Genomic DNA, 25,469 nt, shown 5'->3' on the forward strand with positions numbered 1-25,469 from the left:
AGCAACCCCTACAGCATAGAAATGCAGAGTTGAAAAAGAAAATTAATATTCAATGTCCACTTCCTCAGCGCTACAATATCTGAATATATACGTGGTTCTTCCTCTCTCCTTCCATTCCCCACTTTGTCTCCACACATGTCCCTTGCTGTCTTTAATGTACTGTAACTGTCTCCTTCTCATCCCTCTCCTCTTCCGTCTCACAGGCAGTGGACGCGGACCTCTTCTCCAACGTCACGTATCGGATCAAGACTGAATCTGCCGGACAGCTGTTCTCTCTGAACCCCATCACGGGGGAGTTAGCTGTGCTGCAGACTCTGGACTTTGAGGACCTGGCAGCTATGGGCATGGGGGCCTCTTACACTTTCCAGGTGGAGGCTGTTGACCAAGGAGGCGTAATGCCCCCGGGGCAAGCCACGGTCACGGTCCGCATCACGGTAAGAGCCCCCCGGATAGTCAGTCCACCAAAACATCTCTGAGCTTTATTCTGCCTTCCATCCATCCTCTTTGTCCCTCAGGAGCTGCTGCACTGACAGTAGATATGTGGGGAGGCATTAGCAGGGTTTTACAGGAGTAATAGCTTCCACGGTGCAGAAAGGGATTGAGACGTCTTGCACCTTCTCTGCTTTTGTGATATGAGATTTCGTGTTATGTAATCTGGTGACAACGCTGCATGCGTTTCCATGTAAAACACGTATTGGCCTCCCGACCCGCCCGTCCTCGTAGCATCGGCAGGACAAAGAGAGTTTGATGGATAGGTGTTTCTGCCGTGCTCGCGGGGCTATTTTAGATCTGAATGACTCATTAGCTTTGTGACAGTAATTATGTCAGCTTTGTCAGGAGCTTGAATTCCTGTTACAACCTTTCACAGATTAGCAGCTGAATCCCAAAGAAAGGATTAGAGGTTTTGTGCTGTGATGATATTCATGTGTTTATGCGCGAGTGTTTGTGTGTTAATGGGTTTGTGTTTCTGCTCCGTGAGTAATATTGTGCTTTCACATTTATCTCTGTGCATGAACTCACTACACCCCTGGGGACTGCCTCAAAGTCTGCAGAATTAGACTCCGTATATCACACTGAACTAGAGGAAACACTTAAGCCTATTCAGGCAGGCATCGCTGCATAGCTCGCCAACCTGTAGAGTGAGTTTGTCCTCCGATAAGGACAAGCTTTGTTGCAGTGTTCGTGCTGTCACCCAGGAACTGCGTTTGATAGGATAAGGCATCGCGCAGCCACTGATATCAAACCCCTGCCTGTTATTTGAAATGGCAGACATGAATTAGAATGAGCCTAATGGATTCACGCAAGCTTCTCGGGGACTAGAGATGGAGCTGATTCCACTGATTCCGCTTCCTTTCTCATACGACGCCTCCTGAGGGGTTATTTGAAGTCACTTGTGTTTGATTTCCCCTTGTATAGTTTTGTTGTCTCTTTCGTCGGATAGCTCGCGGTGATGGATTGAGTGTCCTGCATGTCTTGTTGTTCCGAATGAGTCACCCAAACTTTTGCTTCTATTCTTGTTCTTCAGAAATATACCGCAGACAACCTGTGTGTGTGTGTTTGTAGATGTGTGTGCATTGATGGAGAAACAGTACTGTGCGTGTGTTTGTGTGTGTGCACATAAATATGCATGTTTCAAGCACAACCTGCCTTTGCATGCATCTTGCAAACACTTGCAGCACCAGGGTAAGGCTTTGAACTGGATCACAGCTTTTGTACTAGGAAACACCAAACCTGTACATGGCTCAAAGAATGGCTGCCCTCCACCACGGAGTCTAAAGCAGCTATCCTGTTGCCCATGGTTCATTCAAAACAGTGGAAAGCAAAGAGAAAACTCAAATGAAGGGGGAATATCAGGCTCCAGCAGTTATACTACAGAGCTAAGCTATTCCTGAGAGATGTTTGAAAAGCTTACTGAGTTTTCATTCTCTCAAAGCAAAGCAAGGGCTGCACAGTTAACAAGATTTCATTTCTTTGCTTGCCCAAAAATGGAAGAGCTCTACTCTGCATTATTTACAGGGTGACGATGATTAAAAGAAGTGGCAGTGTTAAGATCCCAAAAGTGTTCTGGGTAGCAGTATAAAGGGGGGATTCATGAAGAGAAAACATGGCATAACAAGGCACAATCACAGAGTCTCACATCAGTCGCTCTGCGTTGTTGTAAGACCCAGTGTTGGGATTTATTTGTGCATATATTTGTAGGGTAACCTGGCAGCCCTCTCATTCAGTTTGATATCTGGGGACTCTTGACGTTGCCTTTGTGATTTATTTCTGTATAATCGCTCGGTTCAAGAATTCGGACAGTTTGAAAAGTTATACGCAAAGCCCAAACTATTCAAATAACAATGAAAACACGTTTAAAGTAAGCCAGGAGGTCAGAAGAACCTCTTTCATTGTTGTTGTTTTTGACCTGATGTTCATGAGTCCTTAAATTGGACTATCATGCTTTTGCAGACCTTTTATGCTGCAACATGAGTTCATCAAGGAAGAGTTTATTACGAGCTAAAAAGTTGTCAAACTATGCTATTTGTAGCTGATGTATGTTCATGTACACGCTAAACAGTCCACTCAGTATTTAATGTATTTAACAGTGCGAGGAAGATGCTAAAGAGTTGTTTGGCGTCATCACTCATAGAACTAAAGTTACAGCCAGTAACTACAACTCCAAAAAACCACATTCCCTGACATCCATCTCAGTTGCCGTTAACCGTTATGTCACTTTATAAGCAGATCATGAGCATAATATTTACCAGAGATGTCTTGCTGTAACTTTGGTCGCTGCAGATTTGTGCTTTACACCGCCATAATCCAGATCTTATTAAAGCTTAAACATTTAAAAATGAATTTGAGTTGCTGCCACTTCAAATCAGGGACGAGAAATTATGTTACTCAGTAGGTTTCAGGAAAGCCAGCCAATCAGACAGACTGCTTTTAGGGAGCAGAGTAGTGAAGACACGGAAGCTAAAAAGGCTTCTTTCTAGAATATGTGAGAGGCTGCACAAAGCGCCAGTAGTACTTAAATACAGATTTTTAAACAGTTCTTCTTTCAAAGCTACTTCAGTGGAGTGTGAGATTAAAACATGGAGCTGGAAATGAGCATAATAGGGTCCCAACCTTGAGATTTCCTGAGAGAATAAAACTCGTATTCAGTGTCTGTACTTGTAACCATTCAAAGGCTTAACAGGATGAACAACAGGTAATGTGTAAGTCTGTTAAGAGAGAAACCAAACATAATGAAATAAAATTCATTATGAGACATGGAATTAAAAACAACAACAGTATTATTATTTTGTCTATTATTTCATTGAATCTTGTGATTAAATACACATTAATACTAGCCTTTTAAGAATAACAAGAGTGTTGGTTTAATTGTTTAATTTAATTGTTGTTTTTTGCTTTGATCAGCCAGTCACAGTTCTATTTGTGTTCATGTCTTTCAGTGATTATAGTCATGTTTTAAATATGCATGGGCTCTTTTCATGTGTAATGGTGTGATTAAAGTTTATATTAATAAAAGATCACATTGGGCTTACTGCGCTGTTCAAGTAGACAGACAAAGCCCGGGCTTTGATAACTATGGAGTAGCTTAGCATAATTTACAGTTAAAAAAACTCACACTGGTGCTCTGTGCAGGCCCTCGTACAGCCTCTGCCTGAAACAACTGTCTGTCTCTTTAAGAAACCCCGCCCCTACAAGCCCACTTTCTTCTGATTGGCCTGCTCTCCGAAGCACTTTGTGACATCACAAATACCCCTTTCCCATCAAAATTAGATCGTTGACGCAGGTTTTTCAGACCCGTTAAGACCCACTATTAAATGCAGGTTTTCTCTTTTCCCATTGCCAGTGGAGTATACTTCTCTTTTCCGCTGTGTCAACGTCTGACATCACAAACGCACCGGAAACAGGGTTAGTACTCAATAGTACACACAAAGAACTTAGATTATACTCTTTGGTAAGCAGCATGGAGGCGAGTGAAGATGTTACAGTGGTTAGGTCTTTATTGTATCTATTACTCATTTAGTCTATTTGAAAGGATGTTTGAGTGCTGCTGGGACGCGGACGGGCGGTAGCATTGCGTCAGGGAGGGGGCGGAGAGAAGCGTGTCGACACTGGTTTTGTGATCCCATCATTGCCGATTGGAGCCAAGGTGATATTACCCGGGTCTACTGCAGAGTCGGGTCTGAATGCCGATTGTAACCTTTCCCACTAATCAAAAAAGCCAGGTGTTAGTGGGTGTTAGCGTCTTTTTTGACCAGTGGGAAAAGGGGCTAAAGTCTGAAACCTGCCGTTCACAGCAGCCTGCAGACTGAGCTGAGAAGCCTGGGGATTACTCCAACATACTTTTACCTACAGATTTGAAAGTCTACCCACGTTTGGTCTGGAGATCCAAAATTGTATTATATATATGTCTTACAATGTGAAACAGCCTAATCTTTAAAGAAATATACCATCCTGAATTGGCCAATTTGTAAGCATTATGATTAAGCAACCGTTCCATCCTCTCATGATCAGTGGCTGGTTTTTGAGGGTGCTTTTAACTCATCATAAAAAGGACCGCACAAAAGCAAATGTGATTCATTCTCAACTTCTCCAAATTCAAATATTTCACACTGCTGAAAGTGTTCAAACAAAGCAGCAGCTGCAAAATCTGCACCTCTCTCAGCATGCAAAAAGCATCAGCAACAGTATCAAAGAACATCTTGTCTTACATCAATTTGACCCTTTTTATATCGTCTCATCTGTCACAAAAGGGATGCACGCCCTGCCTTTTCTCCATCACCATCATAGAACTGCAATGTTTGGATGAGAGTGGCTACAATTATTACAATAAATACAGTAACTGATCTTTTTGTGCTTTTAGGACATGAACGACTTCTCCCCCATCTTCAGCCAGGCCCTGTACCGGGGCCTGGTGGCTCCGAATGCAGAGAAAGGAACAGTCATCACTACTGTGTTTGCGACGGATCAGGACCCACCAGTGAGTATAAAAAAACACATTTGTCTCGCTTTATAAATATATTCAAAAATCTGCAATATATACCACATTGGTTGTTAAATTTTAAAGCGTTTGAAGCATGTTGACTCCATCTGTTTTTTTAATAAGGATAGCAGAGATAAAAAGCCTCTCTTGATTTTCACCTCCTTGCTGCACGGCGCTCTCAGAACATTAGCCAATTTCAGCTGTAGCATTTGACACGATGCATTTTAAAGATGTTTTTAAGACTCTGCGGCTCTCATTAGAGCTACAGTGCTGTGTGTGTTTATTGTGAGGGGCTCTTGTTTAGCATCTCCACTTGTATGAGTCATCTACCAGTTGCCTCCGACAGAGTTGTGTTTCCTCAGAGTTTCTTTACTTCACTATATCTGAGCAGATTCTCCTGGGACTGGAGCTCGGAAGATTGTTCTTTTTTTTTTCTTTTATGGAGGGAGGGGTGGTGGTGGGGGGGGGGATCTGCAAACCAAGGTGCAAAAAATTGCACAATGCAGAAGAGAAATGGTGACACCTTGTTGAGACTGTATGACTAAGAGGAGGCAGCACAGGAGAAAGGTGGGGATGCATCACATGACTTTTTTAGTAGCTTTCCTCCAGTGTGTCAGGAGAACTACATATATTTAGCATAGCGCAATTCCCGACTATGTTTTTTCTCCACGTCATTCACCTCGGCTGAACTTGTTTTATTGGCGCTGCCACCCACCTTAATATTTTATTGCACTTGGTGAGTCAGCAGTCTTCTCGCTCACATCAACTCTTTCCCTTTTTTTTCCCTTCTTTATAGAGACTTCCCAAAGCCTTTTTTTTTTATGACAGATTGAGTCTTTTTTTTGTTGTAAAAAAAAAGAGAATAGCAATCCTCCTGTGACCTCTCTGCCTTACTCTCATCATAGCTTCCGGCTTTGAATGTAGTTGTTCAGAGGAGTCCTGTACGGCTGGAGTCGATGCTTGTTATCAGTGGCCCTCCTGCTGGTGGGATCTCACCAGGGCTGGGTGAGCTTAGTTCCACCCAGCAGCACATAAAAGCTGCACAGGGATATGGAAGCCAGTCAGTCCCCGCTGTGGGTCGTAAAACATCTCCAGAGTACTGCAATGACTGCTGTACGTCTCACTTCCCCGCTCAAAGGGGGACGCTGCCTCCTCCTGCTTTGCCCTCCCTCCACCTCGCTGTCTCCAAATCTTCTTTTTTACTGTGAGCTGATGCCTTTTCCCACTCATACTAGATTTAACCCTGAACCACTGTTATAGAGAAATCTCATACAGTAGCGACGAACCACAAGCTATAGCTTGGAAAGCATCATTCTGTTTACATGAGCACAATAGCAGCGAGTACATCATAAGAGTGACTTTGCAAAGTGGTGTTGACAGACAGAGGGATTAGATTTCCTAACAGGAGCTGGCTAACCCAGTCTCTTATTGACCTGGATTTGGGAGCTCAAAGCATTTTATTGACAGGATGCCTGTCATAGACACCTCTGATGGAACAGAGCTTAGTCTAGTGCTTGTTAAAAACACACACAACGGTGTGCACACACACATTTTCTGTCTGCTGCACGGGCTCATAAAAAGCTGCAGTCACGAAAAAATAAATGGAAGAGACTCGATGGCTTGATGTAGGTAGTCTTAGGTTATTGTTGTTGTTGTTGGCAAACCTATTGAATTGGCTGCCTGTGGGCCAGATTCAGCCTTTAATTATTATTATTATTATTATTATTATTTATTAAATATATAAATTAAATATTCAATATGTAAATTAGGAAGAAAGTACAAGATTTATTCTTCCCATACAGAGCTTACGTCAGATCCTCTGTCAGTGTATTGTTGCATTATAAAGTGGGAACATCATTTTGTTCATAGGTTATTAAGCCCGTTCTATATTAAGTCTGTTGTAAAACACAGAGATGCACATTTCATAGAAAGTTGTAAAGACAAGTGTAGGTAGAGGCTCATCCCAAATTTTAAAGCCCTCTCTCATCACTGTTTGCTGTACTGCTGTATGCACGTGTTGGATGGTCTGCTGTGTCCGCACATGGACTAAAACACGGGCGTATTCTTACTTACAAGTCTGTTTTAGGTATCAGACAGAAGACTATAGAAAAAAGGCGTTTGCTGCTCCCTGTACTTGGAATGAATTACAAAAAGACCTGAAACTTCATGTACTCGTGTCATGGGATGCTTTTGAGGTGATTTTGAATAATGTGGAGGCAGGCACATCTGGCTGTAGATGTTATTCCATGTCTTTTATTCTATTATAGACTAGAGATGGGCATTTCTAGCAAAAATACTCTTCAATGTTCACTGGGAACTACTCGACCATGAAGACCCCACTGCCCACCCCCACGTGCAAACACGCAGACATAAGGAGAGAGAGAGACTGTGGGTTTTATTTCGCTCTCATTTGACTGTCAGCGTTGTTGTAGGCTTCTGATATAGTTTAACCTTTCCAAGTTTGCACTTGACCTCATTGTCGTTTGACGGCTGCAGAAATCTCTGCATTTTTCTCCGGTTCCGGTGCATGTTTTCCAACGCACCCGCTTTACTGGCACCAAGCGCCAATGCCTTCTCCTTCTTTTGTTATTTAATGGTTAGCTTACAGCTTGTAGATGCGCTACAGCCTTAGCTGTAGCCGCCTGGCAATAGTACCACGTTACAACCAGGTGCCGGTAAAAATAAATATTTTTACGATGAGAAAATAGTTAACTTTTTAATTTTTTTATAAATTAATGACTATTTGAATATTCAAAATTCATGACCATCCCTATCATAGGCATGTATCTTGTATTATGTTTGTATGTATGGTGCAAATGGTCTGTTTTTTCAGCTTTTTTTCCTGGTTAAATTAAGGGTTAAAAAAAACATGGTGTTTATGAGAACAGCAAACTACCTCTCTTCTTAGATTAATAGGTCGCATTGTTAACACATCTAAATCCTTAGCTTCACAGGTCCGACATAGGAAATGTAAATGTCTGGCCTTTGGTGATTCAGTTGCCGTGCATGCGTCCCCTCCTGAAGTGTTTGAATAGGTCTTGAGACATTTCTGCTCCTGTTCTTTTTGTGTTCCTTTTGGAAAGAAGGCATAATACCTATCCACGTGTGCCTTTGGAGAACAATAACAATGCTGTATTACGGGCAGTGCCACTCAAGCCCGGAACACGTTAATAGCACCTTGAACGAGCGAGGGGATCACCATGGAAACAAATGTTTCAATAAGAAGTTTGAAGTCTTTTGTTTGTAGATGAAAAGTTTCTCCTTTATATCGGGCGTTGTTGTTTTTTACAGCAGAGAGACATTACTTTCTTTATCAGTCTTTTAGCAAATGTAATGAGGCTTTGAGTATTATGCAACAATCCCAATTTAAGTTGTATTAATGTGTGAGGTTGGTTGTTTTACGCTCTCCGCTGGAGCCTTGCTGTTGTGTTGTGCGTCTCTGAAGCATCATTTGGGGCTTTACAGAGTTTTATAATTTCTGAAGCCGCTGTTTTATACTTAAGAGAATTTGAATTTGTAAAAAGAATCTCAAGGTTGCCATAAGTATGAACGATTTTGATGCCAAAGTACTGCAAGTCTTGGTTCTTGTTGCTCGTCTGAATTGTTAATGGCACAGTGAGTTCACTCCAGAGGCGGACATAAAACATTCATAGAGTGTGAGCAGAATACCTGACAAGAAAGGTGTTGTACAAGTGGAAATGTCTGTAGACGGAGGTGTAACTGTTACAATAGCTGATTCCGTACTTGGATCATTTCAACGGCGTTACTGAGCTGCGGTGAGACATTCAAAGAAAAATGTATTGGCCAAACCTGGAAGCACGAGTCACTTTGAAAGTTTGTAGTGTCTTCAAGGTAATAGAAGATAAAGTTTATAAAAAGTACAGAAACTATATAGACAACTAGATAACATGCTACGTCTTGACTGGAGCGAAACACTCTCAACCATCTCTTCTACCATCACTGGAGAGGTCCTGCTACAAAAACACCGCATTCTTCAGTGCGGGTTGTTTTTTTATTAATGAGCCTACCCTGACATCTTTCCCATTACATGTTAGAAAACAAGCTGAAGAGCTTTTAGAGATGAGACTGTTCTTTTTGAGAGCCCCCTTAGTGAATTCACTCAGATAGTTTTGTAACCTCTTAGAGACATATTTGTGTGAGTAAGCCTCCTGAGGGATCCGCAGCTACGACATGATTTTACCTCCCTCTCGCCCCCAGGTTTTACCCGCTCCCCTGGGAGCAGAAAGCCGTTCAGGCGAGGGAGCAGAGCTTCAGAAAGTTTATTAAAAATCCGACTGAATATGACGTCCAGAGGGATGGGACTGGAATAATATAAGCTACAGAGATGATTAGTAATCAGGAACCGTGATTAATCTTAATCAAAGGGTCATATTTAAGTCCAGGCTCTCGCTAATGAATCTAAGTATGTTACTCTGGAGACTTGAGGGGAGTTTAATGGAGAAGTTTTTTATTCCTAATGAAAGGGAAGTGGTCTGAATCACTGACTAACATTGGGATTATATTAGACTGTCTGATGAGGAGAGAAGAGTGCGTCGTAAAAGAAGCAATGTCTAAGATCTCAGTTTCATCCTCTCTGGTGACAGGTAAGTGTGCCTTTAGACCTTGATGTTCTTGAGATCCACTCTGCTGCTTTTTCTTTGGATCATCACCTCAACCTGACACTTGAAGAATGCTGCAAATTCAAGCCCTTTCATCGGTGTGCCATTAGCCCTTTTTACGTTGCAGTTCCGCACCAGCGATAACATTGGAGCAGGCAACACCAGCGTAAAGCCGCCCCAGTGTGTGTTGTCACACAGCGTTCCGGCATTGCGGAAGCAAAACATGCGGAAGGTGTAAACAAACATTGCGTGCTTCACATACACACACGGCACAGTTCTGCCCTGCTGGCTCCGCCGTTTTCACAGACAGTTACGCCTCTGTTACTACCTCCGATGCCGGCTCAGACTTTCTGCCTCTGTGCGTTTTACATAGAAGACAAGACAGAGGCGTAATAATCCCGCCTTCAACTAGCAGTGTATAACGGGCTATTGGCTCAAAAACTATTCTTAATTCACTATCTTTTGCTCAATGAGTTCACACAGACATTTAATTACTTGTAAATCCTTGAGATTATAACTTTCAGGTACTTTTTAAGTTTACAGGGAGAGAAGAGAAACGGTTTCAGCTGTGCAGCACAACGATTCAGTCGATTGTAACAATAATATAATTATATTCCTTTATTAATAATTTTGTCCTACTCTCAGAGCTTGAATACATTTTACATCACATAATTACGGTCACAACCTCTCCCCCGTATTCACGGCTTCATTTAAAAATGCAGCAGGTGGTGTTCAGATAAGTGGAACCTTATTTGATTGATGTGGTTCACGGTCGTCTTTCTCCTCCCTCCAGGGAACTCCTGCCAGTTTTGTCCGCTACGGAGTGGACCACGACAGGTCGCCGTACAGCGGGAGCATCTTTGACGTGGAGGAGGAAACGGGGAGAGTTATCACCAAGGTCAACCTTAATGAAGAGCCCAGTGTCACCTTTAAGGTGAGTGACAGTGATTATAGTGGCATTAGCGGGGGACGCTGCTGCTGCTGCTGCTTGTAATATCAGTGTGTCTCCTGAAAGATAATAATTTACTCAGTCATACAGGGAGTCGAGGAAGTGTCCGATTATGGCGAATGGAAATACACTTAGAATTTAGAAGGAAGGAATTCTGAGCTAAACCTTCCTTAATTAATACTTACCCAAACTTAGTATGTTAGTATAACCGACGATAACTGAAATATAGCACATAAGGAGGAGGTTGGGATGATGATCTGTGGCTCCAGCTTATCAGCCAAGCAACAGTGAGTTGTGTCTGGTTCCACACTATGTGCATGGTTGATATTGAACAATGTATTGGTATTCAGGCAGTAGCAACACAACTGTTGAAAGAGCATGTGATAGTAATGCATGAATGACACAGCTGATGCAGATAAGCTACTCTGAGCATGAAATTAGCTTGTGAAGATGTTTATAAATGACTCATATTAACTTTAAACACTTTGACATGTTGAGTTATGATGACAGTGTGCAATATTAAGCTGTCCCTGACACATATAATTGATAGTAATGTTATTAAAATGTTAATTATAATGATTATTACGATCTCATCTTAAGATCTCATCTTGGTTCACCACCAGAGGCGGGATTCACATAATGTTTCCTGCTCTGCTTTGCATGTCTTAGCAGAATACGACTTGCAGTTATATCATCACATTTGTTCATGCTGATCGATTGACATTTTAAGGGCATCCTCACTTTGTCTGTGATCATGTCGCCCCCTCTCTTTTCTCAGTGTCCAGGGATATTGAGCTTTCCTATTGATGAAGTAAATTACGCCAAAACAGCACACCACACACTAACAGACTGCATTCACAAACAACCAGAGTCCGACTCTCACAAGTGGAAATCTCGCAAAACTCTCGCAGTCAAACGAGATTTAAGAGTGAACAAACTTTGCGGACGACCGGCAGGAAGAATTGGCAATGATAGTTTTTGGACTTTTTAATGAAAATTCAAGAAGACAAAAGAACAAACTGTGGATGAACATGGGCTGTACATGCTCCATGTTTGCTTTTGTCGCCATGGCTGCGGTTGTTGTGCTTCGTTCTTCAGTAAGCTAGCTTCCCCATTGTTTCGTTCCACGTGACAATCCACAGACTGCGTCCACGACGTTCTTACTGTCACGGTTGTGGTAAAACAAAAAGGGACAGGACCCAGATGCAGACAATGATGTAAGTTTAATAAACAAAAAAACTTAAAGGCAACAAATAAAGGCTTACTGTCCAAAGGGTACAGGCAAACAAAATTCAATAGCCACAAAAGGTCCAACAAAACAGGTAACAAATAATCCACAGGAAAAGAACAACGGCTGGTCAAAAAACACGGAGAGCCACGAGGAGCAAGGATAAAAGACAGAGCACGACATGAAAGACATATGACAAACTGACACTGACACAAGGGAGCACAAAGACTCAATACACTTGGGAGGTGATGCTAATGAGAGACGGGTGAGACAATCAAGAGGCAGGTGAAAACAATAAGGGCAGGGCACATAATCAAACAAGCTGGAAAACACACAAAGGCAGGAAGTGGGTCATCACAAGAGACGGGGTGTCCAAGTACAACAGGAAATTATCTAACCAATGAGACACAAATGAAATACTTAACTAAACATGACAAGCAGATCGGGGCAAGTCAAATCAATCTTAACATCCCTCACAGGAACATCTGGCAAGATCATCTTTAGAAGCATCAAAAAATGTTTGTCGGAAGGGGGGAATCCGGCCCAAAATCGGCCTGATTATCTTGTTGTGTTCTCCGCGCTTAAGGTGACCTTACAAAAGCACATCTGCAGTTGGGACCAGGTGCTTGTGCCTCAGGATATTAGGGCCTAATGGGGATGTGTGACTCACCCTACCATGCTATCTATCTACCTCTTCCCTCTGTCTCATTTGTTTTCCTCCCTCTGTTTCTTTAAACATTTGTTTGTATATTCTCTTTCTACCGATCTCTTCCTCCTTCCTCCCAGGCCCGGTCTCCACAGTCTATGAATGTAGATCAATACATTCCTACTCGCTCTCTGGGAGCTTTGCAGGCTGCTCGCCAGATCCTATTTTGCCAGTCAGACTTTATTAGGATGCAGAACATGTCTCCAAAAAAATGCCTGGCGACCTGAGAAAGAGAATAATTTTTGTAGCGAGTAGTAGTACGTACCAAAAAAAATATATTGTAATACTCTTGTGCTTGCATTTGCATGTGTTTGTTGCTTATGTGTGTGTTCTCTTTCCCGCTTGCAGTTGTTTCTGATCGCCTTCGATGACGGGGAGCCGGTGAAGACTAACGGCACTCTGGTGGAGATCACCGTCCTTCAGCCTTCCCGCATCCCGATCTTCACCCAGGAAGAGTACAGGTGCGCCTCCTTGACACGACTGTTGATGCAGCCGCCTGTGCTCACATCAAAGAGCTGCTCTGGCTGTAGAAAAAGGATGAAGGATGGTATCTTAAGAACTCCTTGACACATTTATAACTGTGGTCACATCTTTCATTCAGCTTCTGCAAAATTTAATTTATGATGAATCACTTACAGCCAATTAAATTCTATTCTATTCTACCTTGAAGTGTCGTGAGTGGCCATGAAGTCCTTGTGAAGTGACCATATTTTGATATTGATATCTATCCGCGTGTTATTGTGCTCTCATTGTCATCACTTTGTTCACTATCCTCAGTTTTGATTCTGCGTCTCCGTCATTGTCACGCTCTCTTTTCCGTGCGTGACTGATTAACGAGTTGTGAGCATAAATATGCATTAGCGCCTCCAGCTAGATGCTGCAGATCATCGCTGCTGTAAACCACATTTGTTTCTCTCCGAGGGCAAAGCAGGGCTTCCCTCCGACTTTATTAAGAGTCTCTTTTGACAAGATTAAGTGTTTAGACTGTTAAACCGGCGTAGAGCGATGCAGGATGAGGGCACATTATCTATACTGCTACACACGCGATATACGGCTGTCCTGGGCCGGCGCCGGGTGCAGGGATGTTACTGTGCATGAGGAGGAGGCCGGAAGACATTTATTATTAAGCATAAACATGGATTATTAACACTCCGGCTGAAGCTGCTTTGAAAAACCTTGCATGATGTGTGAGTATTAGCAGTTGCTGTCTGTTGTGCTGTGCTGCAGGAGGCACCTGTCTGCGGCGTCTGGAGATCCGAGCCAGACTGTGCAGCTTTAAGGTCTGGTGGCAAAGTTGCCTGGCACAATGCAGTCTCTGGGAGCTTATAGTAAAGCTTGTTTTAAGTGGATTGATTCACTAGCTTGTATGTCAGTCAAAGTAGGGAGTGTTGGCAGACTATCATCCGTAACAGAATTTGATATGCCTTTATGCATAAGACAGGGAGTGTGAGCCCTGCCCAACCTGTCAACACATCAGTTCAGGTGTGTGTGTTTGTGCACAGATATGTCTATCATCTCATCTCTCTGACTTTTCCGAATGTGTGCCTATTTTATGTGTGGGTTCTTGTGCATCTCCTCAGACAAATGATCGTGTGTGTGTGTGTCGAATATGTCCTTTTTAATCCAGCACTTTGTGTGTGTGCTCACGTTCCCCCGTTGCTCGGCTTTCTTCAGTGATTGATACACAGGCGCAGCGGCATAACCGCTGAAAGGCCATTGATTAACGCCTTGAATGAGCGCTCTGTCTGGCACACACACAGAAGGTCGGCACCGTAGGCCCAGACCTCTGTAGGGTGTCACATCGACAATGCTCAGCACACCCAGCTGCAGGCCTGCTGTAAATTGTGAGCCATGAAAGCATTAGCCAGGTGCTCGAGCCTCTCCTGCCGGACGAGGTTGTCTCCAGCGGCGAGCGTCCAATCTGCTCGCGCTACGATGAACTGTCTCCTCCTTCCTCGCCGCTCTATCTCTCCCCATCTTCGTCTCCCCGAGGAGCCTTTCCGAACACAAATCACTCTCTAAATGTCCACGGAGAAGATCTCGTCTGTCTCCGTGAAGGCAGTTAGTTATAGGAGCAATCAGGTAAGTTATGCCTACAGCTCCAGAGCACACAATTAAAACAACTCTGCAGAGCTTTGGCTGACTTAATGATTCCTGCTCCTGCTTTATGGTGGGTCCCCTCCATCTGTCAGAGGGAAATGAGAGGCTCCCAGTCATTGTTGGCTAAAATAAATGGCTTCTACCGGTGCTGCTACTGTAGCAGCATGTTGCCACTTGCTTTTCAGAAGGTTTGAGTTAAACACCTTCTGTTGTTCCTCTTGAAATACAAATGTTAGGTATACAATTCACAAGTATTGCGATAAATTACTTTTAAAGGGCCAGTTCGCCGATTTTCAACCTCAGTCCTATCATGCTATTATGGGGAGCTAATGCCATTATGGTAGAACAACATTTCACTGTGCCTTTGGAGGACACTATCCGCTTCTCCAATGGGCCCTGGAAAACCTCCGCCAGACGACGGGGAGCTCGCTAAACTACACTTCCTCAGTCTAGGACGCCAGCCTCCGATGTCTTGTTCAAAATCGTCAGGTTTGAAATGTAGACTGCAGACCTGAAGATTTTTTAGATGATCCACCTGTATATTATCGTCGTATTTCAGATTCTGTACCGCTCTGAGCCATTGCCTGCAGCGAGAACAGTAGGCTTTCACTCCAGCATCTCTCGCTGGGTTGTTCCTTTCAGAGGAAGGGGCGCAATGCATGCTGGGTGTTGTAGGAATGTAGAATGGGCGAAACCACGAGCTGTTTGTACAACTTTCTCCACAGCTATGGCGCCAATTTCAAATATTATTGCTTCTATAGATTAAAGAGAACACCAGCTTTGACTGACTTTTTCCAGGGGGCGAATTGCTACTTCAAGTGACATTGTTGCTTTTAATACAAAGCATATGACTCAGTTGTAATCTAAAAAGGTTGCTTGTTTTCCACAGGCCCTGAAAACTGCAGATATTAGACTACTTAAAAAAAAAGAATAATCTAAATCACTTTAGATCTACAGGAGTAAAATATTCTCGTACACTTTCCTTGCATAGATGTTTGACTCGCAATAGAATTTTTAAAAAGATTAACCATGCAGCCCTTTAACGAGTGGAAAAAGTTCACTTTAAGCATCTTTAACTCATACGGCTTTTATAATGTCCGTTTAATTTCAAATTGAATAAATTAAAGCTAATGTGCTTGAGCCAAGATTTTATGTTTTTCACGGATATTTACGGACATTTTGTGGAGCCATGTCATTAAACCGCTGGGCATGCCTGTTTTACATGGAACTCACGGACACAACCCTTTGGGAAGTCTTTAAAAGTGGGCACATGGGGAGGGAATGAATATTTATTTTCCCCTGGTTGTGTGTCTGGAGACGAGGAGGGGTAAGCTGCTATCTAACACTGTCCCGCTATGTGAATCCCCCCCTCTGGTACTGAGGCTACTTCTCCGGCCCGATGTTGCAAACCTGCAGTTTTTCTTTTTTCTTTTTCCGTGCTGCTTATCTCCCCCACAGGCTTCCCCTTCTAAATCTACTCCAAATCACATGAGACTTCTGCCTCACCGCTTCTGAGTATGTCATTTTGCTCTCGTCCTCCTCCTCCTTTCGCCCCCCCAACAGAAGCCCCCACATCCCCTGAGTTTTCCCTCTCAGCTTGTATCTCTCTCTGTCAGTTTCTTTCTCACTCTGTCTCCCTGCGTCTCTTCTTGGTGTACCGTCCACATCCCTTAATTCTCTCCTCCGCAGACGGTAGCATTTATCTCTCGTGTGTGGGATTTCTTTATGCATATGCATTAACACTTTCTCTGTATAAAGTCCTCTCTTTATGGGTTAAACCTCACTGTAATGAAATGATCATTAGCTATGTGTTACTGTACATTAACCTCTTTTATTTCTAACGGTTTTAAGACAACTTGTAAGTTAAACACACGCCACTGGAGGACATATTTTATATCTGTGTTTTTGTGTTCCAAATGTTCATAAACTCGACTTTAATAAAAACCTGCTTCCTCTGCAACATATTTCAAAAGTTGCTCTTTTAGCTGATTGAAGAGAATCTCATTAGGGAGCGAAAATGTCACGGCATTATTTATTCCCTTTGCTGCAGTTTCCTGTAGTCGCAGACAGCAGATGTTGTGCCATACCTGCTGCATTAATATGCAGTCTGGCAATCCTGCGAAGAGCGCTACAGCCTCGTACATTGAGTTATGCTCTTAGTTATACTGTTAGCACAGTAAACAGTGTCAACATTGAGTGTTACTACAATCAACAACATGCTGTCACTACTTAGGCTTGCCGCTCCGCTAATTACACTATTAGTGACAGTGTGCTAAAATTACTGTTGAGTCTGCTCTACGCACAAAAACCCTCAGTATTGGTTTCAGCACACACTCCAACACAACATTTCTCCGCCTTCAGACAGCTTTTCCTATCCCTCCGTTAGACATTGTTACTCCGGCCATTAATGCGAATGTCAGCGGTAATAACTCAAATGGAACAGCACGTCTCTTTTCTGCACTTTCTTGACGTTTACAGACCCCTGGAGACGTCCTGTGTACGTTTTCTGCCGATGTCTGACCACTGTGTTACCATTGATTTAATGTTCTCAGCGGTCACACTCACGAAAGGCGGCACACTACCTGGAAGAAGTGGATGGATGTGGCCCTGCCGCTCCGGACTCGACAGCCTTTAAACATAAATCAGAACACAATAAATAACTCATGAAATCATAGGGGGGGTCTTCTGTAGGAAACAATTGCTGCTCATTTTGAAGGATTTAAGGTAACAACTCAACGCTGCGCTCTCCGTCAGCTATTCCTGACATCTGGAAGGAAAACAGCAAAAACCCAAAAGAAATCCATCCATTCAGACGAGGCTGCGATTCTTTCATATTAAGCAGATGACATGCTTTCATAGCATTCAGCCCTCTTACAACTGTTGTTCTGCCAGACGTGTACACAAGTAATAGAGGTGCTTACAGCCCACTAATCCATGTTCTTTCCAGGCACTTAAAGGGTTAGCCGTAAACCCCACACTGTGCTCTCCCACACACTTCCGTCACTGCAAACCCACATTTACAAAAAGCAATCTCAGCCCTCTCTGTTACTTTGTCTATTTATCCATCTACCTATCACTCCATCCTGCTGTCCTTCCCCCTCTCCTTCCCTCGGAAATCGCAGCTATAGAGGTGCAGAGCGCTTTCATGCCCCTGAAGGGCATGATTGATTTTCAGCCACAGGTTTGAGTCCGCGGCCCTGAGCCTTGAACCTCTTAGCACCAGGAGCGCACTGACCTTTCACTTGTCTTTGCTAAGTAGGCAGGCATCACTTCTAACAGACGCCACAGTCACACTCATTGCACACATCTCAAATATCAGCTAAAGGTCGATGCTGTACGCCAGGCAAGGAAAGCTGAATGACCTAAATGCTCACTCTGACTTTCCAGATAATTATCAGTTACAATAAAGAGTCTATATCAGTGCGCGATGCGGAGCAATTTAGTTGTTTGAATTCAGCTTTCTGACGTAGTTCAGATATTTCCAGCTTGAAGCGTCTCTGGGTACTAAAGTTGGTTTTGCTCTAAACCAAAAACCATAATGTATATAAAATGAAAAAAAAAAGAATTAAACCAAAAATATTCAGTTTCATTTTTTGCACATTCCTTTTTTTCTTTCATTATGAATTGAGGAATCAAAGGAGGCAGTAACAGGACACACAAGTAGTAAATCCAACGGTTAGAATGTCCATTCAATAAAAATTTAACATTTTACAAGCACAGGATCTATAACAGGGCGATGGATGGATGGACGGACAGACAGACTTTTTTTATTGACCGCAGTCTGGGAAATTGTAGCTTTACAGCAGCAGGTTATGAAAGCGAAGACAGCACAGGAGAGAATACAGACACAGTAAACATGACCCTAAGAAAGGAATATATACGTCCAGGAATTCTAACAACAATAAAATATAAGAACCTCAACTATAGTAAATCTAAAATCTAAACTTAATATCTGAATCTGAAAGGTACACCTACGTGAGTAAATGTTGAGATAAATATAAAACTAACGTATATCTAAAATGTAAACATACATTAGAGGGAGGTAGAGGTGTTCATGTGCCTTACAGACTTCACAGTTGTAAACTTGCAAATACAGCCTACAGGTTGATAATGTGCTAATACAGTGATAAGAGTTGTTAATGTGTCCTTACAGTGGACAGAGATGTTGATGTGTAAATACAAATATACTGATGAAGTGGTACTGAATGTTCAGATTTTAGCAGTAAAATGAATCGTCCAAATTTAAACACTTTTAAGATGCAAAAAGTGCAGTTTGAATAATTAGCAGAGCAGAGTGCAGTGTGAATGAAGACAGAGACATCAGGATGAGAGTCCTCTGTTCCACAGAGGTGAGCTGTTGTGAAGAGTGATGGCTTTGGCAGGAAAGGTTTCCAGTATCTGTTCTTGTGACAGCAGAGCTGCACCAGTCTGCTGAGCTGTACAAAAATACATTCATAGATGGAAAGATCAGAGAGTTACAATGTGCAGTTATACATAACTCTGCATCTGTGGTAATATACATGTCTTCTTTATACTTAAAAATGTCTTGCATTGTCTTATTCATGTATGCAGTTTATAGCATTATAAACAGGACGTTATTGCCTGAGATGATGTGTAACCAGTGGTGCCTAAGACAGTGTGCCTCCACAACATTGCTGCTCCCGCTGTTTCTAAAGATTTGTGACACCCTGGTAATTTTTCATGCATGTTTCCCTCATTTTTACAGAACAAAGGATGATAAGAAACTCCACATAGGAAATGTGACAGGTGTAATTTAAGGGTTTTATTTGCCAAAATATCCATTTCCATGACAAACACATTACTTTACGCATATATTTGAAGCGTCGCATTAGTTCATTCAGGACATAGACTGTAATCAGCTGACAGCCTGCTGATTGAACCATCATTTCCTATCAGTCACACACCAACCACAGCCTCTTCTCACAACAAGGCGGCCCATTTAAATGCAACTTCTCCTTCTCCCTCATTCCTGCTACACCAATGCTGCACACGCACAGCTGATGCTGCAGCCTCCTCCTTTCTAGTGGAAGCCTTTCGGACACTCTGCATACCCCTGGGGGGGTTTGCATTGCGCTCCTTGGAAAGCTGCAGCATGCTGTAACTGTATTTGTATTTGGCATTAAATTGTTAATGCTATGAAGAGTGTTCCTGACTGAACCGTTTTTAACAGTTAATATGGCAAAGTAATGCCTCCTTTAAACAGAGGTCCAAAAAGGAAAATGAGCTAAACGCATGAATATTGATCCCACTGACATGACTGACACAGAGTCATAAGGGGAACGTTTTTACCTGTCTGTCCAGACAATGAACACAATGGTGGAGACAAGGAAACATACTTAACTTAAGAAAATGGATTACATTAACAGTAATTGTAATAGTTAATTACTTTATAGTAATAATCTTGAAGATTTTCATTTAAATAAATGTCTGTTAAGTCACTATGTATGGTCGAATGAGGTAACACAATGGTGAGCCTATGGCCCACTGATGAAAGCCTTTGCATTTGCAGTATTACAGACTGGGTGTCTGGTGCGACTTTCGCAGAAAAAAATCACAAGCGGGGCCCAGTTAGTGACGCATTTTCCATCACCCAGCAGTGGTTGGTCTGCCAGAGAGGGTAGGCGGAGCTAAGCTGCTGCTTTTCTGCTCTCTGCAAGTGTTGCGAGTAAACAGTAATCTACTATGGCTGAACAAAAAAAGAAAAGATGGATGACTACAGATACAACTTCAAAAAAAATAAGTGAAAATCCAAAGAAAAAGAAACAAATTCGACGCTCAGATGGAGGCAAACAGTCTAAAAAGGAAAGCGACCGTCAGCGAGGAAAATCAGGAGTTACAACCGGAGCCAACCGTGGACGTCACACATGCAACACTGTCTGGATATCTGGGAAGTGTGCTCCCGCAATAACAGTTTATCACCATAGGTGCTACCAAACAGAGCGAAACTGAGATCTTTGAAATTACAACTTTAACACACGTTATATACGGCCAAACTGAATAAAAATAAATGGCGCTTTGGTCTTTTCATGAATCATCCCACAACTTTCTCTGTAGTCGTATAACCACCTCGATGACATGATCACTTTTAAGTTGTTAAAACGAGTCTCTTCTATCCGTCCCATTAACATTCAGGAATGGTTTCTGTATTTTGTGTTTGCCACTCCAACACACAATTTCCGCTCATGATTTTTCCTGCAGCCACTTAGACAAGTGTTAATGTCTTTCTGTGGGTGAGGCCTCCAGATGTTTGTGTGCTGCTGCAGATAATTCGGGCAGGAGCAGTAATTTGACAGTAAAACATGCAGGGTGGCATCAGTACCTACCTGGCGCCGCGTGTTATCAAATTGCTAGCCTCAATGATTGGCCCGGTTTGGACAACACACCCACCCTCCAGCGTCCAAACATTCGCTGGCCAGGTCCCCTCTTGTGTGCTAAATGACCCGGTGGATGAAATGTGAAGTGATGTCCTGTGGGCTGACATGGCTAAGCTGGCACGGAGTCGCACCAGCGTCTGGCTGCACAGTAAATGTTGTTCCTCCAGCTTGGTTAATGTTTTCCATCATGCCCTCCAGAAGATGTTTGATTGAAGCCCCTTTCTTTCTCTTGAAACTCAAATGGCTCATGGTGAGCACAAAAGGCATTCTGGGTCTGGTGGGGCAAGATAAGTGATCAGGGGAATAGCTTAGGGAGGAACATGATCAGAGGGGGGGTTGTAAACATTTTCCTCCTATTTTACAGAACACCATAGTTTCATGTGAGGGCTTGCTTTGCATTATGTTGTGTCAGAGGTTTGCTGAAATGTTTGTTTGCAGTTTTTTCTTTGCTAAATCCTCTTAGTACGTGTGAGTCAGCAGCTCATAAAGCGTGTGTGCTCATATCATCTAGTGTTGGGTTTGGTTTACAACCGAGAGAGCGTTTGCTGGAGGAGGTGATGAATTGTTCATTTGCACACAATATTTAAGAATTTGCGAGAGCCTCGATCGGTGTAAATAAGACGCATTATAATAGTTTTGCACTGAAGTACCTCTGGATAATGTGTTCGGAAGCTTCACAGTGTTAATATTTAACATAAGCTGCGCAATGCCGGGGGCTAGACTGTCAAATTTGCACTTCCTGCATAATAAGATCCACTTTTTGATGAGCATTTAATGCTAAATTATTTTGCAATTGCCCCCATTTCCTTTATTAACAGGATGGTTTCCTCGTGACATTGTCAGCAATTGTGGAATATCTTGAAATACACTGCCAAAGAAACCACAATAGTTACTAAAATAAGCCAATAAAGACCTTACTCATCTACAGCTATGTGAGCTTTCATCACACACTATAAAGAGAATATTACCATTTGCACACTGGAATTAATTTTCTCTACAGGGAGAAGAGCTACTTTATCCTTTTCATAAATACTTATAGTATTATAAGGGCAGGACTTTCCTTTCATAAATAGATCAATGATATAGATACAGTGTGATAATCAAAGGCAGGAAGTCTGGATGTTTACCATCTTATGTCATTGATAAAGAATGATCAATTAGGTGTCAAGTAGGCAGTAAGCGTCTTCTGGATAATTAAGGGCTGCAAGGTGGTGCAGTAGTTAGCACTTTCGCCTCACAGTTCGAAGGTTCCTGGTTTGAATCCCGATTCAGACGAAATGGGCCTTTCTGTGTGGAGGTTGCATGTTCTCCTCCGTACATGCGTTGATTCCCTCCGGGTTAACTGCCTGTCTCTATGTGGTTTAGTGGTGACATCATCAGGGTGTACCCCGCCTCTTGACCAATGTAAGCTGGGATAGGCACCAGCACCCGACCCAACCCCACGACCCTGAACAGGATAAGCAGTATAGATAATGGACGGATGGTTATTTTTTCCTTATTTCTATATTTGCCTTTTGGTAAACATAAAATATCAAACAATAAACCTATGTTTCACTGGACAGGACATGCCTACAATAAACAGACAAATACTTTCAATATCAAGACTTACTATACCGCTGTACCGGTACTATAATACCGCTGATTGCACTGACAATGAACTTCTTGCCTTTACCAGTCATTTCCGACAAACAACCTCATGTATCCAAACCAATAAGTGTATTTAAAGATGGACAAAATTGAAGACGTAATACCCCCGTGACAAGCCCTGCCATCTTGTGCTGGTGACATCATTTGGAGCCAGAGCTGGGATTGGCGAGTGGAGCCGCCGTAGCCACTTCCGTTAACCAAACACACACTAAACTTACCGGGAAAAAACCCCAGCAAAGATCCCGCACGCCGGAATGTGTTGGTCTTCTTGTGTTGGTCTGAAGCAGACGTTCACAGATATAGAAACTTCAATGACTGTAATGATTGTTTTAGTTACGTCTCCTCTCGCCGATCCTCCTCTACTCTGCTAATCCGGAACAGAGCAGCTGCAGGACCCATTTGTCAACAGAGCTGTCAATCATCATGTTTTGGCTTCACTTTTAGGGAGCTGTCATGTCGTCCATCTTTTTATACAGTCTATGATCCAAATGTGCATCTGTGCTCATTTCTATTGGCTAATGGAAGAGGGCGAGGATGTATCAAGCCACAGACACCAGGATGTGTTAATGAGGTGGAGGACCAATTAAGAGTAAATATGTATTTTACAACCGTTAATCATAATAAGTGTTAGGTTGAAAGAACACCTAAGATAACAGAAGAGATGAGGCTTTGCAGAGATGTTTTTGCTTTGTTGTGCCACCTCCAAGGATTTGTGACAGGGACGTGATGTAGAAGAATAGTAAAATGCAGTATTCTTCATTGTTGTAACATATCCACATACATCTATTAATTCATATATATAATATATGCAGTCTAAACCACCTGCTTTATGTCTGCTCCTGGAATGATTGTAGATGAGTTCACCTGAGGCACTGAAAAACATGTTTTCACTTTCCTTGAGCAGCAGGTACCATGCAGGGATACTTTTGTTTAAAGTGCCAATGCTTCAGTTCAGATATCTGCCTGTAGATTTCTGGTGTCATGTCTTTCACGAAGCCCTGAATGCCCCTGTTCCTCTGCATAACCCATGGTTCTCATTGTGGACTGAAACTGTCTCTTTAAGTAGCCTCCCCTATAGGACCTGCGTGACACCATTACACTTTACAATGTATTATATTGTAGATGGAGTGTTGCATTTCCAATAGCAGTATTTTATTGAGTAACAAAGAGCTCATGTGTGCTCCTGAATCCAGTATGATGAGTTAATCCAATTTAATCTGTACTCCCTGACAGACATCATTAATGCAGTAACCTCCCTGCTGCTGTGCCATCGTGTCCTAGTTGGATGTTGTGCTCACAGTTTGTTGGGTGTTTCTGTTTTCCACTCTGGCTTTAGTATTTTGTATTCTAGGTAGAAAACTGACTTTTGCCAAATGAAATAGGTTTGTAATACTCTCGCTGTCAGGCGCTGCACTGTATCCCAAAACCTTTTGAATATCTAGAGTAGTTTCAGGATCTGAAAATGGCTTTATCTCTGTTTCTTGTTTGCCTTTCTCGCCGCAGCCTCTCTGTTCCTCCTGCCAACATAACCTATAATCTTTAAAGTTCATCCCTCAGTCAATATCACACAACAGCTTAAATAATATTACTTTAAATTAGGTGTGGTGTAACCTTTATCTGTTGTGAACTTTGATTTCAAAGGAGCGCTTGATGTTGGATATATATTATAGATATCTTTAAGGCCTCAGATGCATGCTCTGAAATAAATTATTTGCATTTTGGAAACTATTGAACTAGGGATGTGCATTTTAACCGGTTAACCGACTGTGAAGAATTTTAACCATTTAATACTACCAGTTAAAAGGTTAAATGTGTATATATATATATTTTAATATAGATATATATTTGGCAAACACACTATTTGTTTTCGTCAGCTCAGCTGAGCCTGAGAGTAAAATGAAACGAGCAGTTAAACAGTTAAAAAAATTTTAAAAACAAAGCTTTGTTGCAGATCTCTGCTCCTGGGACATCAAGAGTGACGGTTAACTGGTTATTAATCGCTAAGTGTGTTGGTTAACCGGTTATTAACCGTCAAGAGTGACAGTTAACTGGTTATTAATCGCTAAGTGTATCGGTTAACCGGTTATTAACCGTTAAGAGTGACAGTTAACCGGTTATTACCGTCAAGAGTGTCGGTTAACCGGTTATTAATCGTTAAGAGTGACAGTTAACTGGTTATTAATCACTTAGTGTGTTGGTTAACCGGTTATTAGCCGTCAAGAGTGACAGTTAACTGGTTATTAATCGCTAAGTGTATCGGTTAACCGGTTATTAACCGTTAAGAGTGACAGTTAACCGGTTATTAAACAGTTAACTGGTTATTAACCATTAAGAGTGACAGTTAACCGGTTATTAAACAGTTAACTGGTTATTAACCATTAAGAGTGACAGTTAACCGGTTATTAACCGCTTAGAGTGTCAGTTATCCGGTCAAAAAAAAACAAATGCACGTCCCTATAATGAACACATGCTGCAGCTTCTACAGATTACAGGTGCTGGTTCAGAATACAGTCTCTGACATTAGAAACTGCGGTGTCATGCTTAAATGGAATGCAGCAGTATTAAGGCAGTCATTTTGAATGTTAAATACGCTAATGAATTTTGAAAAGCTTTAATAAGATTCAGGTTAAAAGGCTATTTCCTGTGTAAATCATGCTGTGTAGCTGAGCTGACTTTGCCTTGGCTGTCACTATCACTTATAAGTGTGGCCTTAATGGAGAACACGAGTTTCAGATTCACAGCAGTGTTTTTTCCTTTTTTTTTATCTTCTTATGCTCAAGGGGAAGCTAAAATACATTCCCTATGTGTAATTAAGTTTGAGTCAGAGGGGCGTCTGTTTGTCACTCT

The 25,469-nt window shown here is 42.2% G+C and overlaps 1 protein-coding gene across 1 annotated transcript in view; it reads left to right on the forward strand.

Annotated features, from left to right (window-relative positions):
• LOC138588276 (protocadherin-15-like) overlaps positions 1 to 25,469 on the forward strand; it is a 170,563-nt gene that overhangs the window by 98,263 nt on the left and 46,831 nt on the right. Inside the window, exons 21-24 of the mRNA XM_069658288.1 lie at positions 204 to 434; positions 4,859 to 4,975; positions 10,391 to 10,531; positions 12,829 to 12,941. Of these exons, the coding sequence (XP_069514389.1) occupies positions 204 to 434; positions 4,859 to 4,975; positions 10,391 to 10,531; positions 12,829 to 12,941 (602 nt within the window). The remainder of the gene's footprint in view (positions 1 to 203; positions 435 to 4,858; positions 4,976 to 10,390; positions 10,532 to 12,828; positions 12,942 to 25,469) is intronic.

Source organism: Semicossyphus pulcher, unplaced genomic scaffold (genome assembly GCF_022749685.1).
Source record: "Semicossyphus pulcher isolate SPU_LCO1_2020_fin unplaced genomic scaffold, fSemPul1.0.p SCAF_12, whole genome shotgun sequence".
Taxonomy (NCBI): Eukaryota; Metazoa; Chordata; class Actinopteri; order Labriformes; family Labridae; genus Semicossyphus; species Semicossyphus pulcher.